The following is a 17,831-nucleotide window of genomic DNA, read 5'->3' as shown; positions in this document are numbered from 1 at the left end:
AGATGTGAAAAGAGGGTTTTGGTGGGAGGTGAGAAAAAAAGGGAAGAGAAAGGGTAAACATTTTATAAGAAAAAGAGAAGGGAGCGAAAGGAAGTGATATGTGGAAAGGTAGAAAAGGAGACGGTTGAGAAGGGGGGATAAGAGGGAGAAAAGGATGGAGAAGGGAAAGCAGAGGGTTAGTGGGGGAGGGAAAGCAGAGGATTGGCGGGGGAGGGAAAGCAGAGGATTGGCGGGGGAGGGAAAGCAGAGGGTTGGCGGGGGAGGGAAAGCAGAGGGTTGGCGGGGGAGGGAAAGCAGAGGGGAGGGAAAGCAGAGGGTTGGCGGGGGAGGGAAAGCAGAGGGTTGGCGGGGGAGGGAAAGCAGAGGGTTGGCGGGGGAGGGAAAGCAGAGGGTTGGCGGGGGAGGGAAAGCAGAGGGTTGGCGGGGGAGGGAAAGCAGAGGGTTGGCGGGGGAGGGAAAGCAGAGGGTTGGCGGGGGAGGGAAAGCAGAGGGTTGGCGGGGGAGGGAAAGCAGAGGGTTGGCGGGGGAGGGAAAGCAGAGGGTTGGGGGGGGAGGGAAAGCAGAGGGTTGACGGGGGAGGGAAAGCAGAGGGTTGGCGGGGGAGGGAAAGCAGAGGGTTGGCGGGGGAGGGAAAGCAGAGGGTTGGCGGGGGAGGGAAAGCAGAGGGTTGGCGGGGGAGGGAAAGCAGAGGGCTGGCGGGGGAGGGAAAGCAGAGGGCTGGCGGGGGAGGGAAAGCAGAGGGTTGGCGGGGGAGGGAAAGCAGAGGGTTGGCGGGGGAGGGAAAGCAGAGGGTTGGCGGGGGAGGGAAAGCAGAGGGTTGGCGGGGGAGGGAAAGCAGAGGGTTGGCGGGGGAGTGAAAGCAGAGGGTTGGCGGGGGAGGGAAAGCAGAGGGTTGGCGGGGGAGGGAAAGCAGAGGGTTGGCGGGGGAGGGAAAGCAGAGGGTTGGCGGGGGAGGGAAAGCAGAGGGTTGGCGGGGGAGGGAAAGCAGAGGGCTGGCGGGGGAGGGAAAGCAGAGGGTTGGCGGGGGAGGGAAAGCAGAGGGTTGGCGGGGGAGGGAAAGCAGAGGGTTGGCGGGGGAGGGAAAGCAGAGGGTTGGCGGGGGAGGGAAAGCAGAGGGTTGGCGGGGGAGGGAAAGCCGAGGGTTGGCGGGGGGAGGGAAAGCCGAGGGTTGGCGGGGGGAGGGAAAGCCGAGGGTTGGCGGGGGGAGGGAAAGCCGAGGGTTGGCGGGGGGAGGGAAAGCCGAGGGTTGGCGGGGGGAGGGAAAGCCGAGGGTTGGCGGGGGGAGGGAAAGCCGAGGGTTGGCGGGGGGAGGGAAAGCCGAGGGTTGGCGGGGGGAGGGAAAGCCGAGGGTTGGCGGGGGGAGGGAAAGCCGAGGGTTGGCGGGGGGAGGGAAAGCCGAGGGTTGGCGGGGGGAGGGAAAGCCGAGGGTTGGCGGGGGGAGGGAAAGCCGAGGGATGGCGGGGGGAGGGAAAGCCGAGGGATGGCGGGGGGAGGGAAAGCCGAGGGATGGCGGGGGGAGGGAAAGCCGAGGGAGGGAAAGCCGAGGGATGGCGGGGGGAGGGAAAGCCGAGGGATGGCGGGGGGAGGGAAAGCCGAGGGATGGCGGGGGGAAGGAAAGCCGAGGGTTGGCGGGGGGAGGGAAAACAGAGGGTTGGCGGGGGGAGGGAAAACAGAGGGTTGGCGGGGGGAGGGAAAACAGAGGGTTGGCGGGGGGAGGGAAAACAGAGGGTTGGCGGGGGGAGGGAAAACAGAGGGTTGGCGGGGGGAGGGAAAACAGAGGGTTGGCGGGGGGAGGGAAAACAGAGGGTTGGCGGGGGGAGGGAAAACAGAGGGTTGGCGGGGGGAGGGAAAACAGAGGGTTGGCGGGGGGAGGGAAAACAGAGGGTTGGCGGGGGGAGGGAAAGCAGAGGGTTGGCGGGGGGAGGGAAAGCAGAGGGTTGGCGGGGGGAGGGAAAGCAGAGGGTTGGCGGGGGGAGGGAAAGCAGAGGGTTGGCGGGGGAGGGAAAGCAGAGGGTTGGCGGGGGAGGGAAAGCAGAGGGTTGGCGGGGGAGGGAAAGCAGAGGGTTGGCGGGGGAGGGAAAGCAGAGGGTTGGCGGGGGAGGGAAAGCAGAGGGTTGGCGGGGGAGGGAAAGCAGAGGGTTGGCGGGGGAGGGAAAGCAGAGGGTTGGCGGGGGAGGGAAAGCAGAGGGTTGGCGGGGGAGGGAAAGCAGAGGGTTGGCGGGGGAGGGAAAGCAGAGGGTTGGCGGGGGAGGGAAAGCAGAGGGTTGGCGGGGGAGAGAAAGCAGAGGGTTGGCGGGGGAGGGAAAGCAGAGGGTTGGCGGGGGAGGGAAAGCAGAGGGTTGGCGGGGGAGGGAAAGCAGAGGGTTGGCGGGGGAGGGAAAGCAGAGGGTTGGCGGGGGAGGGAAAGCAGAGGGTTGGCGGGGGAGGGAAAGCAGAGGGTTGGCGGGGGAGGGAAAGCAGAGGGTTGGCGGGGGAGGGAAAGCAGAGGGTTGGCGGGGGAGGGAAAGCAGAGGGTTGGCGGGGGAGGGAAAGCAGAGGGTTGGCGGGGGAGGGAAAGCAGAGGGTTGGCGGGGGAGGGAAAGCAGAGGGTTGGCGGGGGAGGGAAAGCAGAGGGTTGGCGGGGGAGGGAAAGCAGAGGGTTGGCGGGGGAGGGAAAGCAGAGGGTTGGCGGGGGAGGGAAAACAGAGGGTTGGCGGGGGAGGGAAAGCAGAGGGTTGGCGGGGGAGGGAAAGCAGAGGGTTGGCGGGGGAGGGAAAGCAGAGGGTTGGCGGGGGAGGGAAAGCAGAGGGTTGGCGGGGGAGGGAAAGCAGAGGGTTGGCGGGGGAGGGAAAGCAGAGGGTTGGCGGGGGAGGGAAAGCAGAGGGTTGGCGGGGGAGGGAAAGCTGAGGGTTGGCGGGGGAGGGATAAGGACAAACAGCAGAAAAACTAAATGTATGCTTACCTGATAAATGTATTTATTTCCGGATATGGAGAGTCCACAACGTCATTAATTACTAGTGGGAATATCACTCCTGGCAAAGAGAACCACAGCAAAGAGGAGGCAAAGAGAACCACAGCAAAGAGGAGGCAAAGAGAACCACAGAAAAGCTGTTAAGTGTCCCTCCCCTACCCATAATCCACAGTCATTCGACCAAAGGGAAATGGAAAAAGGAATAACACAAAGGTGTAGTGGTGCCTGAGGTATAGTAAAAAATAGCTTTTAAATTAAGGGTGGTGTCGTGGACTCTCCATATCTGGAAATACATTTATCAGGTAAGCAAACATTTTTTTCCTTCCTATGATATGGAGAGTCCACGGCGTCATCAATTATTAGTGGGAACCAATACCCAAGCTAGAGGACACAGATGACTAGGGAGGGAGAACAAGACAGGCAGACCTAAACAGAAGGCACCACCGCTTAAAGGGACATGAAACCCAAAAAATTTTTTTTACGATTCAGATAGAGAATACAATTTTAAACAACTTTCCAATTTACTTCTATTATTTAATTTGCTTCCTTCTCTTGTTATCCTTTGATGAAAGGTTTATCTAGCAAGCTCAGGGACAGCAGAGAAACTAGGTTTTAGCTGTTAATTGGTGCCTGCATATATATATTGATTGTGATTGGCTCACTCATGTGTTGTTAGAAACCAGTAGTGCATTGCTGCTCCTTCAACAAATGATTCCAAGAGAAAGAAACAGATTAGATAATAGAAGTAAATTAGAAAGATGTTTGAAATTGTATTCTCTATTTGAATCATGAAAGAAAATGTTTGGGTTTCATGTCCCTTTAAAGAACCTTTCTCCCAAAAAGAGGCCTCAGCCGAGGCAAAAGTATCAAATTTGGAAAAAGTATGCAGAGAACAACAAGTTGCAGCCTTGCAAATCTGTTCCACAGAAGCTTCATTTCTGAAAGCCCAAGAAGAGACAGCCCTCGTGGAATGAGCTGTAATCTCTCAGGAGGCTGCTGACCAGCAGTCTCATAAGCAAAACGAATTATACTTCTCAACCAGAGGGAAAGAGAAGTAGCAGTAGCCTTCTGACCATTACCCTTTCCCGAGAAAAAAACAGGGCAGAGGACTGATGAAAATCCTTAGTCGCCTGTAGGTAGAATTTTAGCACGCACAACATCCAAGTTGTGCAACAAACATTCCTTATGAGAAGGAGGATTAGGACATAGAGAAGGAACAACAATTTCCTGATTAATACTTCTATCCAAAACAACTTTAAGAAGAAAACCGAACTTAGTACGAAGAACCGCCTTATCCGAATGAAAGATAAGGTAAGGCGAGTCACACTGCAAAGCCGAGAGTTCCAAGATAGCAAGAAGAAACAAAACCTTCCAAGATCATAACTTAATATCTATGGAATGCAATGGCTCAAGCTGAGCCTGCTGCAAAACTTTAAGAACAAGGTTAAAAGGCTCCAAGGAGGAGCAACAGACAAACACAGGCCTGATTCTGACCAGGGCCAGACAAAAAGAGTGAACATCTGGCACATCCGCCAAATGCTTGTGTAACAAAATAGATAATGCAGGAATCTGACCCTTCCGAGAACTGACCGACAATTCCTTCTCCAGACTATCCTGGAGAAAGGAAAAAATCCTAGGAATCCTGACCCTACTCCAAGAGTAGCCTTTGGATTCACATCAATAAAGGTATTTACGCCATACCTTATGATAAATCTTTCTAGTAACAGGCTTGCGAGCCTGAATCATGGTCTCAATGACCGATTCAGAAAAAACATAATTTATGTAAGAACTTACCTGATAAATTCATTTCTTTCATATTGGCAATAGTCCATGAGCTAGTGACGTATGGGATATACAATCCTACCAGGAGGGGTAAAGTTTCCCAAACCTCAAAATGCCTATAAATACACCCCTTACCACACCCACAATTCAGTTTAACGGATAGCCAAGAATTGGGGTGATAAAGAAAGGAGTAAAAAGCATCAACAAAGGAATTTGGAAATAATTGTGCTTTATACAAAAAATCATAACCACCATAAAAAGGGTGGGCCTCATGGACTCTTGCCAATATGAAAGACATGAATTTATCAGTTAAGTTCTTACATAAATTATGTTTTCTTTCATGTAATTGGCAAGTCCATGAGCTAGTGACGTATGAGATAGCAATACCCAAGATGTGGAACTCCACGCAAGAGTCACTAGAGAGGAAGGGATAAAAATAAAAACAGCCATTTTCCGCTGAAAATTAATCCACACCCCAAAATATAAGCTTATTCTCATAAATGAAAGAAAAAAAATTAAATCATAAGCAGAAGAATCAAACTGAAACAGCTGCCTGAAGAACTGTTCTACCAAAAACTGCTTCCGAAGAAGCAAATACATCAAAACAGTAGAATTTAGTAAATGTATGCAAAGAAGACCAAGTTGCTGCTTTGCAAATCTGATCAACTGAAGCTTCATTCTTAAAAGCCCACGAAGTAGAGACTGATCTAGTATAATGAGCTGTAATTCTCTGAGGCGGGGCTTGACCCGACTCCAAATAAGCTTGATGAATCAAGGAAACAGCAGAAGCCTTCTGACCTTTCCTAGAACCAGACAATATAACAAATAGACTAGAAGTCTTCCTGAAATCTTTAGTAGCTTCCACATAATATTTCAAAACTCTTACCACATCCAAAGAATTCTTAGGATTAGGACACAAAGGGACAACAATTTCTCTACTAATGTTGTTAGAATTCACAACCTTAGGTAAGAATTTAAATTAAGTCTGCAAAACCGCCTTATCCTGATGAAAAATCAGAAAAGGAGATTCACAAGAGAGAGCGGATAATTCAGAAACTCTTCTAGCAGAAGAGATAGCCAAAAGAAACAACACTTTCCAAGAAAGTAGTTTAATGTCCAAAGAATGCATAGGCTCAAACGGAGGAGCCTGTAAAGCCTTCAAAACTAAATTAAGACTCCAAGGAGGAGAGATTGATTTAATGACAGGCTTGATACAAACCAAAGCCTGCACAAAACAATAAATATCAGGAAATTTAGCAATCTTTCTGTGAAATAAAACAGAAAGAGCAGAGATTTGTCCTTTCAAGGAACTTGCAGACAAACCTTTATCCAAACCGTCCTGAAGAAACTGTAAAATTCTAGCAATTCTAAAAGAATGCCAAGAGAATTTATGAAAAGAACACCATGAAATGTAAGTCTTCCAAACTCGATAATAAATCTTTCTAGAAACAGATTTACGAGCCTGCAACATAGTATTAATCACTGAGTCAGAAAAACCTCTATGACTAAGCACTACGCGTTTATTCTTCATACCTTCAAATTTAATGATTTGAGATCCTGATGGAAAAACGGACCTTGAGATAAAAGGTCTGGCCTTAGTGGAAGTGGCCAAGGTTGGCAACTGGACATCCGAACAAGATCCGCATACCAAAACCTGTGAGGCCATGCTGGTGCTACCAGCAGCACAAACGATTGCTCCCCAACCTGAAAGACTCGCATCTGTTGTGATCACAGTCCAGGTTGGACGGACGAAAGAGGCCCCTAAAATTATACGATGGTGATCTAACCACCAAGTCAGAGAAAGTCAAACATTGGGATTTAAAGATATTAATTGTGATATCCTTGTATAATCCCTGCACCATTGGTTCAGCATACAAAGCTGGAGAGGTCTCATATGAAAACGAGCAAAGGGGATCGCGTCTGATGCTGCAGTCATGAGACCTAAAACTTCCATGCACAAAGCTACTGAAGGGAATGACTGAGACTGAAGGTTCCGACAGGCTGCAACCAATTTCAAACGTCTCTTGTCTGTTAGAGACAAAGTCATGGACACTGAATCTATCTGGAAACCTAAAAAGGTTACCCTTGTCTGAGGAATCAAAGAACTTTTTGGTAAATTGATCCTCCAACCATGTCTTCGAAGAAACAACACTAGTTGATTCGTGTGAGATTCTGCAGAACGTAAAGACTGAGCGAGTACCAAGATATCATCCAAATAAGGAAATACCGCAATACCCCGCTCTCTGATTACATAGAGTAGGGCACCTAGAACCTTTGAAAAGATCCTTGGAGCTGTTGCTAGGCCAAAAGGAAGAGCAACAAATTGGTAATGCTTGTCTAGAAAAGAGAATCTCAGGAATTGATAGTGATCTGGATGAATCGGAATATGAAGATATGCATCCTGTAAGTCTATTGTAGACATATAATGCCCTTGCTGAACAAAAGGCAGAATAGTCCTTATAGTCATCATTTTGAAAGTTGGTACTCTTACATATCAATTCAAAATCTTTAGATCCAAAACTGGTCTGAATTAATTTTCTTTCTTTGGGACAATGAATAGATTTGAATAAAACCCCAGACCCTGTTCCTGAAACTGAACTGGCATGATTACCCCTGATAACTCCAGGTCTGAAACACACTTCAGAAAAGCCTGAGCCTTTACTGGAGTTTACCGGAATGCGTGAGAGAAAAAATCTTCTCACAGGCGGTCTTACTCTGAATCCTATTCTGTACCCCTGAGAGACAATACTCTGAATCCAATGATTTTGGACCGAATTGATCCAAACATCTTTTAAAAATGTTAATCTGTCCCCTACCAGCTGAGCTGGAATGAGGGTTGCATCTTCATGCAGACTTGGGGGCTGGTTTTGATCTCTTAAATGGCTTGGATTTATTCCAATTTGAAGAAGGCTTCCAATTGGAAGCAGATTCCTTGGGGGAAGGATTAGGTTTCTGTTCCTTATTTTGTCGAAAGGAACAAAACCGGTTAAAAGCTTTAGATTTACCCATAGGTTTTTTATCCTGAGGCAAAAAAAACTCCCTTCCCAAAGTAACAGTTGAAATTATTGAATCCAACTGAGAACCAAATAATTTATTACCTTGGAAAGAAAGATAGCAATCTTGGAAGTCATATCAGCATTCCAAGATTTTAGCCACAAAGCTCTTCTAGCTAAAATAGCTAAAGACATAGATTTAACATCAATTTTGATATTGAAAAATGTCATAACAAATAAAATTATTAGCATGTTGAATCAACTTAACAATGCTAGACAAATCATGATCCGATACTTGTTGCAATAAAGTATCCAACCAAAAAGTTGAAGCAGCTGCAACATCAGCGAAAGAAATTGCAGGCCTAAGAAGATGACCTGAATATAAATAAGCTTTCCTTAGATAAGATTCAAGTTTCCTATCTAAAGGATCTTTAAAAGAAGTACTATCTTCCGTAGGAATAGTAGTACGTTTAGCAAGAGTAGAGATAGCCCCATCAACTTTGGGGATCTTTTCCAAAATCTCCAATCTAACTTCTGGCAAAGGATACAACTTTTTAAACCTTGAAGAGGGAATAAAAGAAGTACCAGGCTTATTCCATTCCTTAGAAATCATATTAGAAATAGCATCAGGAACTGGAAAAACCTCTGGAATAACTACAGGAGGTTTATAAACAGAATTTAAACGTTTACTAGTTTTAATATCAAGAGGACTAGTTTCCTCCATATCCAATGTAATCAACACTTCTTTTAACAAAGAACGAATATACTCCAATTTAAATAAATAAGAGGATTTATCAGTGTCAATATCTGAGGCAGGATCTTCTGAATCAGATAGATCCTCATCAGAGAAGGATAATTCAATATGTTTTCAGTCATTTGAAAATTCATCATCTTTATGAGAAGTTTTAAAAGACCTTTTACGTTTATTAGAAGGCAGAATGGCAGACAAAGCCTTCTGTATAGAATCAGAAATAAATTCCTTTAAATTTACAGGTATATCTTGTGCATTAGATGTTGAGGGGACAGCAACAGAAAATGAACTACTACTGATGGATACATTTTCTACATGTAAAAGTTTATCATGACAACTATTACAAACCACAGCTGGAGGTATAATCTCCACAAGTTTACAACAAATGCACTTAGCTTTGGTAGAACTGTTATCAGGCAGCAGGGATCCAACAGTGAATTCTGAGACAGGATCAGATTGAGACATCCTGCAAATGTAAGAGAAAAAAACAACATATAAAGCAAAATTATCAATTTCCTTATATGGCAGTTTCAGGAATGGGAAAAAATGCAAACAGAATAGCCATCTGACATAAAAAAGGCAAGAGGCAAATAGGAATGGAGTCTAAAACAATGAAAATATTTGGCGCCAAGTATGACGCACAACAAACAGAAAAATATTTTTTGGCGCCAAAAACGTCCGGAAATAACACACTCGCGTCATAGATGACGCAACCTTGTGAAATGGCGAATTTGCGTCAACGAACGTAACTTCGTGCCAAAAAATCTCACAACAAAAGTGACGCAATAAACTTTAGCGTTTTGCGCCTTCGCAAGCCTAATTCTGCACGCGAATTTGAAAAATGACAGTCAATTGAAAAAAGACCAAGATTTTAGCCACAACGCCCTGCGGGCTAGCACAGCAAAGCCAGATATCTTGGCTCCTAGTTTAATAACTTGCATGGTAGCATCAGAAATAAAGGAATTGGCTAGTTTGAGAGCCTTAATTCTGTCTTGAATCTCCTCCAAAGGAGTCTCTACCAAAATTGAATCAAACAAGACGTTGCACCAATAAGATGCAGCACTTGACACAGTGGCAATACAAATTGCAGGTTGCCATTAAAGACCTTGATGAACATACATCTTCTTCAAATAAGCCTCCAGCTTTTTGTCCATTGGATCCTTAAAAGAGCAGTTATCCTCTAAAGGGATAGTAGTTCTCTTAGCCAGAGTAGAAACGGTCCTTCTTTAATGGAGTCAGCGACAGGAAACATTCTTTTAGACAGGAGATGGGGAAAAAGGTATCCCTGGCTTCTCCAATTCCTGTGAAATAATATCAGTTGCACAGTCTGGAACAGGAAACACTTCCACAGAGGAAGGAACATCATAGTATTTATTAAGTTTACTAGATGTCTTAGGGTTGACAACGACAGTAGTATCGGAGTCGTCCAAAGTTGCCAAAACCTCCTTTAACAATACACAAAGGTGTTCAAACTTTAACATAAGAAAGGCAGATAATGCCGCAGATACCGCAGAAGATATCTGAGCAGCAATTTCTGCAGGCAAATAAACTCCTCCAGGAGGCTGAGAGGAACCACAGGGCACTGTGACGCCATTGAGGCTTGGGACTTTGAGGAGAAAGCTGTGGCATTGCCTGAACAGCATCATCCTGAGAAACATTTGGCTCAGAGGGCAATAATTTATTCTTACACTTTAGCGTTCTAGCTAAACACAATTCACAAAATTGCATGGGCAACACAATTTGGTCTTCTAGGCATAATAAACATTTGTCAAATTGAAAAGAGTCAGATTCCATGTCCATGGTCACTTTAAATTTTAATTAAGCACCTCAGAAGAACGTTATACACACTATACAGGCTATAATAATAGACACCTCTACACCTCAGATATACTGAGGTGTCTTACCACACTTGCAGGAAAATTCCCAAAAGCAATATCGACACGGAGACACTCCGCACCAACCATACTGAGATGCAGGGGAGAAATGACGCCACTTCTCTTTGGATCAAAAAAGCGAGTCACGTGACCGGCAAAGCTGACACAGAAACAGGAACTGCGCAGCAAATAGAAAGCGCGCGTTCCACTGCCAGGGAAAAAATGTCAAACAGTTCCCCTGCTCAACCACTCCTAATAACGGCTTAAAAAACTACCGTATAGAAAGACCACCACCATGCCCTGTATTACATGAGCGATATCCTTACATTTTAGCATTGTAAAGAAAAGATAAACACTTTCACCCATAATAAAGGATTAACCCTCTTAACCTTAAGATTGCCACATACATAAGTGCCTGCACCTGCCCCATATCAATCCTCACCATAAAGGATTATAAAGTCCCATATTAAATGCAGAGTCATCCATTTGCAGGATATATCCCCTGATAGCAGAGTTAACTTATCTTCATAAAGTGCAAGTCTCCGTACCTAGAAGACAAACAGCACTTACCTGCATCTAGCCGTCTGGCAGGAGGACAGCTTACAAGGCGTGAAAGGACACATACTCCTTACAGAGACCTGTAGAAAAAAGAAAGAACAGAGTAAACCTACTCTGGCTTTCTGTACTAGGGCAGCAATGTTAGGAATCAGAGCAAGGCTCATCTGACAACTTCCTAACTGCTTAAAAGCAACCACTACTCTACTGCAGAGATTAACGTGGACTAAGCTAAACCCCAAATCCTTGCTTGCAGGGGAAAGTACCCAAAAAAGGAATTCATTTCTTCAGACACCAAACTTCACCTCCTCCATTGACAAAGGCAAAGAGAATGAGTGGGGATTATGGGTAGGGGAGTGACACTTAACAGCTTTGCTGTGGTGCTCTTTGCCGTCTCCTGCTGGCCAGGAGTCATATTCCCACTAGTAATTGATGACGTTGTGGACTTTCCATACCTTAGGAAAGAAAAAAAATAGAAAGAAGTCATGCCAGATAAATGTCCCATACACCTGCCACGTCCCTCCCACTTCATTCCCTCTCCCTTTATTTTCAACTCACTTGAGTGCATTGGATTTGGCCTGAAGGGCTGCGCTCCAGAACTCATCAAGCTGTTCAGGAGCAGCAAAGGCTTCAAGACAAGAACTGAATGGGATGCGGGCACGGACCAACTCAGGTGGTGGGCGCTGCTCTTGCTCAGCCTGTAGTCGAGATTGCTCATATGCACACAGCTCCTCTGTAAGCAAACAGATGGCTCCTCATTAACAAAACTTCTTCTCAGTAAGCAAGCACAGCTGCACCTGTAAACCAGCACCACATTCTGCTGTAATCGCCACGTGTGTTCCTGTACAGCTGACCCCAATAAGTATGCTGCTAAATACACATAAAAGGACAGACTGGCAGCCCTGAGTCAAACCACAGCCTTCTCTATTGCTCTGACATTCATCATCACCTCTACAGATCAGATTCTTTTCTCCCCAGTTTGGTTCTCATTTCTTCATTTTCCCCTCCCCAGAACGGACTGTCTCACACTCCCTCTTCCCATTATGTTCTTGCCCTCGCCAAGCTCCAGCTTCCACACCTTTGTTAAGGGCAGCCTCCATGGGTACTGGTAGCTGCAGCATGTACTCCACCCGCTGGGTGTATTTAACCTTCTCAGACACCAGACACTTTATCTTCTCCTCTACCAAAAAGCGAAAAACCTCATTGGGATTGGACGAGCTGCGACAGTTCCTCTGAAAGGAAATGGTGAGGGGAGTTAAGTATCTTGGAAGCACAAACAGGACCTTTGATACCCATAAATAATTTTCTGTGTCCTTTGTCTATATTCCTAAGTGAGAACACAATGCAGGCTCATCCCTAACACTAGCAACTTCACTTCCCCAAAAATGTGTCCACTACACAGTTAATCCATCCCCCAGCACAGCACTGGATAAGGCAGCCGAATCACATGCAGGCCCATCATACGCAGCTCTCAAAGAAGCCCCGTGGGGGAGTGACAGCAGCACTAGGTGAGGGAGAGCAGCAGCGGAGGAGGGAGAGCAGTAGCGGAGGGACTGCTCCCCAACTCACCTCTATCATATTTATGAAGTGCAGAAAGAATTCCTGGGCATCTTGCTGCCTATTTGTGGAAAACTCAGGATGTCCTTTCCCAACTAATGCTTTGAACATACGTGGCGCGATTCCGTGCTGTAGACCCTGGTTACACACAAAAAACACAAACAAGAACAGGCTAAAATACAGTGGTACAATGAGTAAACACACTGAGCATCAGGGCACAGACACTGAGCACACTCACCCTCTGTTCAAGTGTTTCATTCTCTCTCTCTGGGGCCGGCTTGGAGTATTCACCAGATAACAGACCATTTCCTAGCTTAGCTCTGAGGGAACATCACAGAGAAGCTTATTTATGTGAGAGTAATGTCACACTGAACACACTCCCCCTACTCCTCAAACGCACCAGACGTTCTTGTGTTCAAACCATAGCCCACTCTCTTCCCCCATATAATGCGTCCTTGCTCACACCAAGACACACGTCTCCTAAAACTATATGCAGACACTGTGAAAAGTACCCCCATACACTACATGCTCACTATCAATGTGGGACGTACCCCCATACACTACATGCCCACTGTCACTGTGTAACGTACCCCTATACACTACATGCCCACTGTCACTGTGAGACGTACCCCCAAACACTACATGCCCACTGTCACTGTGTAACGTATCCCCATACACTACATGCTCACTGTCACTGTGTAACGTACCCCCATACACTACATACTCACTGTCACTGTGAGACGTACCCCCATACACTACATGCTCACTGTCACTGTGAGACGTACCCCCATACACTACATGCCCACTGTCACTGTGAGACGTACCCCCATACATTACATGCCCACTGTCACTGTGAGACGTACCCCCATACACTACATGCCCACTGTCACTGTGAGATGTACCCCCAAACACTACATGCCCACTGTCACTGTGTAACGTACCCCCATACACTACATGCTCACTGTCACTGTGTAACGTACCCCCATACACTACATGCTCACTGTCACTGTGTAACGTACCCCCATACACTACATGCTCACTGTCACTGTGTAACGTACCCCCATACACTACATGCTCACTGTCACTGTGTAACGTACCCCCATACACTACATGCTCACTGTCACTGTGTAACATACCCCCATACATTACATGCTCACTGTCACTGTGAGACGTACCCCCATACACTACATGCTCACTGTCACTGTGTAATGTACCCCCATACACTACATACTCACTGTCAATGTGAGACGTACCCCCAAACACTACATGCCCACTGTCACTGTGTAACATACCCCCATACACTACATGCCCACTGTCACTGTGAGACGTACCCCCAAACACGACATGTTGACTGTCACTGTGTAATGTACCCCCATACACTACCTGCTCACTATCAATGTGGGACGTACCCCCATACACTACATGCTCACTATCAATGTGGGACGTACCCCCATACACTACATGCTCACTATCACTGTGGGACGTACCCCCATACACTACATGCTCACTATCAATGTGGGACGTACCCCCATACACTACATGCCCACTGTCACTGTGAGACGTACCCCCAAACACTACATGCTGACTATCAATGTGGGATGTACCCCCATACACTACATGCCCACTGTCACTGTGAGATGTACCCCCAAACACTACATGCCCACTGTCACTGTGAGACATACCCCCAAACACTACATGCCCACTGTCACTGTGAGACGTACCCACATATACTACATGCCCAAAGTCACTGTGAGACATACCCCCAAACACTACATGCCCACTGTCACTGTGAGACATACCCACATATACTACATGCCCAAAGACACTGTGTAACGTACCCCCATACACTACATGCCCACTGTCACTGTGTAACGTATCCCCATACACTACATGCTCACTGTCACTGTGTAACGTACCCCCATACACTACATACTCACTGTCACTGTGAGACGTACCCCCATACACTACATGCTCACTGTCACTGTGAGACGTACCCCCATACACTACATGCCCACTGTCACTGTGAGACGTACCCCCATACATTACATGCCCACTGTCACTGTGAGACGTACCCCTATACACTACATGCCCACTGTCACTGTGAGATGTACCCCCAAACACTACATGCCCACTGTCACTGTGTAACGTACCCCCATACACTACATGCTCACTGTCACTGTGTAACGTACCCCCATACACTACATGCTCACTGTCACTGTGTAACGTACCCCCATACACTACATGCCCACTGTCACTGTGAGACGTACCCCCAAACACTACATGCTCACTATCAATGTGGGACGTACACCCATACACTACATGACCACTGTCACTGTGAGACGTACCCCAAACACTACATGCCCACTGTCACTGTGAGACATACCCCCATACACTACATGCTCATTACCAATGTGGGACGTATCCCCATACACTACATACTGTCACTGTGAGACGTACCCCCAAACACTATATGCCCACTGTCACTGTGAGACGTACCCCCATACACTACATGCTCACTGTCACTGTGTAACGTACCCCCATACACGACATGCTCACTGTCACTATGAGACGTACCCCCATAAACTACATGCCCACTGTCACTGTGAGACGTACCCCCATACACTACATGCTCACTAGCAATGTGGGACGTACCCCCATACACTACATGCTCGCTAGCAATGTGGGACGTACCCCCATACATTACATACTCACTGTCACTGTGAGACGTACCCCCATACACTACATGCTCACTGTCACTGTGTAACGTACCCCCATACACGACATGCTCACTGTCACTATGAGACGTACCCCCATACACTACATGCCCACTGTCACTGTGAGACGTACCCCCATACACTACATGCTCACTAGCAATGTGGGACGTACCCCCATACACTACATGCTCACTAGCAATGTGGGACGTACCCCCATACACTACATACTCACTGTCACTGTGAGACGTACCCCCAAACACTATATGCCCACTGTCACTGTGAGACGTACCCCCATACACTACATGCCCACTGTCACTGTGAGATGTACCCCCAAACACTACATGTTCACTGTCACTGTGAGATGTACCCCCATACACTACATGCTCATTGTCACTGTGAGACGTACCCCCATACACTACATACTCACTGTCACTGTGTAATGTACCCCTATACACTACTTACTCACTGTCACTGTGAGACTTACCCCCATACACTACATGCCCACTGTCACTGTAAGACGTACCCCCATACACTACACTACATGCTCACTATCCATGTGAGACGTACCCCCATACACTACATGCTCACTATCAATGTGTAACGTACCCCCCATACCCCCATACACTACATGCTCACTGTCACTGTGTAACGTATCCCCATACACTACATGCCCACTGTCACTGTGTAACGTATCCCCATACACTACATGGCCACTGTCACTGTGTAACGTACCCCCATACACTACATGCTCACTGTCACTGTGAGACGTACCCCCATACACTACATACTCACTGTCACTGTGAGACGTACCCCCATACACTACATGCTCACTGTCGCTGTGTAACGTACCCCCTTACACTAAACAACATGCTCACTATCAATGTGGGACGTACCCCCATACACTACATGCTCACTGTCACTATGAGACGTACCCCCATACACTACATGCTCACTGTCACTGTGAGACGTACCCCCATACACTACATGCTCACTGTCACTGTGTAACGTACCCCCATACACTACATGCTCACTGTGAGACGTACCCCCATACACTACATGCTCACTGTCACTGTGTAACGTACCCCCATACACTACATGCTCACTGTCACTATGTAACGTCTCCCCATACACTACATGCTCACTGTCACTGTGAGACGTACCCCCATACACTACATGCTCACTGTCACCGTGAGACGTATCCCCATACACTACATGCTCACTGTCACTGTGAGACGTACCCCCATACACTACATGCTCACTGTCACTGTGAGACGTACCCCCATACACTACATGCTCACTGTCATTGTGAGACGTATCCCCATACACTACATGCTCACTGTCACTGTGTAACGTACCCACATACACAACATGCTCACTGTCACTGTGAGATGTACCCACATACACTACATACTCACTGTCACTGAGAGACGTACCCCCATACACTACATGCTCACTGTCACTGTGTAATGTATCCCCATACACTACATGCTCACTGTCACTGTGTAACGTATCCCCATACACTACATGCTCACTGTCACTGTGAGACATACCCCCAAACACTACATACTCACTGTCACTGTGAGACGTACCCCCATACACTACATGCTCACTGTCACTATGAGGTGTACCCCCATACACTACATGCTCACTGTCACTATGAGATGTACCCCCATACACTACATGCTCACTGTCACTATGAGGTGTACCCCCATACACTACATGCTCACTGTCACTGTGAGACGTACCCCTATACACTACATGCTCACTGTCACTGTGAGACGTACCCCCATACACTACATGCTCACTGTCACTGTGAGACGTATCCCCATACACTACATGCTCACTGTCACTGTGTAACGTCTCCCCATACACTACATGCTCACTGTCACTGTGAGACGTACCCCCAAACACTACATACTCACTGTCACTGTGAGACGTACCCCCATACACTACATGCTCACTGTCACTATGAGGTGTACCCCCATACACTACATGCTCACTGTCACTATGAGGTGTACCCCCATATACTACATGCTCACTGTGAGACGTACCCCCATACACTACATGCTCACTGTCACTGTGTAATGTACCCCCATACACTAAATGCTCAATGTCACTGTGTAATGTACCCCCATACACTACATGCTCACTGTCACTGCGAGACGTACCCCCATACACTACATGCTCACTGTCACTGTGTAACGTACCCCCATACACTACATGCTCACTGTCACTGTGTAACGTACCCCCATACACTACATGCTCACTGTCACTGTGTAACGTACCCCCATACACTACATGCTCACTGTCACTGTGTAACGTACCCCCATACACTACATGCTCACTGTCACTGTGCAACGTATCCTCATACACTACATACTCACTGTGAGACGTACCCCCATACACTACATACTCACTGTCACTGTGTAACTTACCCCCATACACTACATGCTCACTGTCACTGTGTAACGTACCCCCATACACTACATGCTCACTGTCACTGTGTAACGTACCCCCATACACTACATGCTCACTGTCACTATGAGACGTACCCCCATACACTACATGCTCACTGTCACTGTGAGAAATACCCCCATACACTACATGCTCACTGTCACTGTGTAACGTATCCCCATACACTACATGCTCACTGTC

At 47.2% G+C, this 17,831-nt stretch overlaps 1 protein-coding gene across 2 annotated transcripts in view; it reads right to left on the bottom strand.

Moving 5' to 3' along the window:
- The window catches only part of USP5 (ubiquitin specific peptidase 5), a 461,221-nt gene that overhangs the window by 198,917 nt on the left and 244,473 nt on the right, over positions 1–17,831 (bottom strand). For both annotated transcript variants that reach the window (XM_053692844.1, XM_053692845.1), the window contains exons 10-13: positions 12,701–12,782; positions 12,475–12,600; positions 11,984–12,137; positions 11,464–11,638 (exon numbers count right to left, since the gene is read on the bottom strand). In XM_053692844.1, the coding sequence (XP_053548819.1) occupies positions 11,464–11,638; positions 11,984–12,137; positions 12,475–12,600; positions 12,701–12,782 (537 nt within the window). The remainder of the gene's footprint in view (positions 1–11,463; positions 11,639–11,983; positions 12,138–12,474; positions 12,601–12,700; positions 12,783–17,831) is intronic.

This window comes from Bombina bombina, chromosome 9 (genome assembly GCF_027579735.1).
Source record: "Bombina bombina isolate aBomBom1 chromosome 9, aBomBom1.pri, whole genome shotgun sequence".
In the NCBI taxonomy this organism is placed as follows: domain Eukaryota; kingdom Metazoa; phylum Chordata; class Amphibia; order Anura; family Bombinatoridae; genus Bombina; species Bombina bombina.
This window is presented reverse-complemented; position numbering and strand designations above follow the sequence as displayed.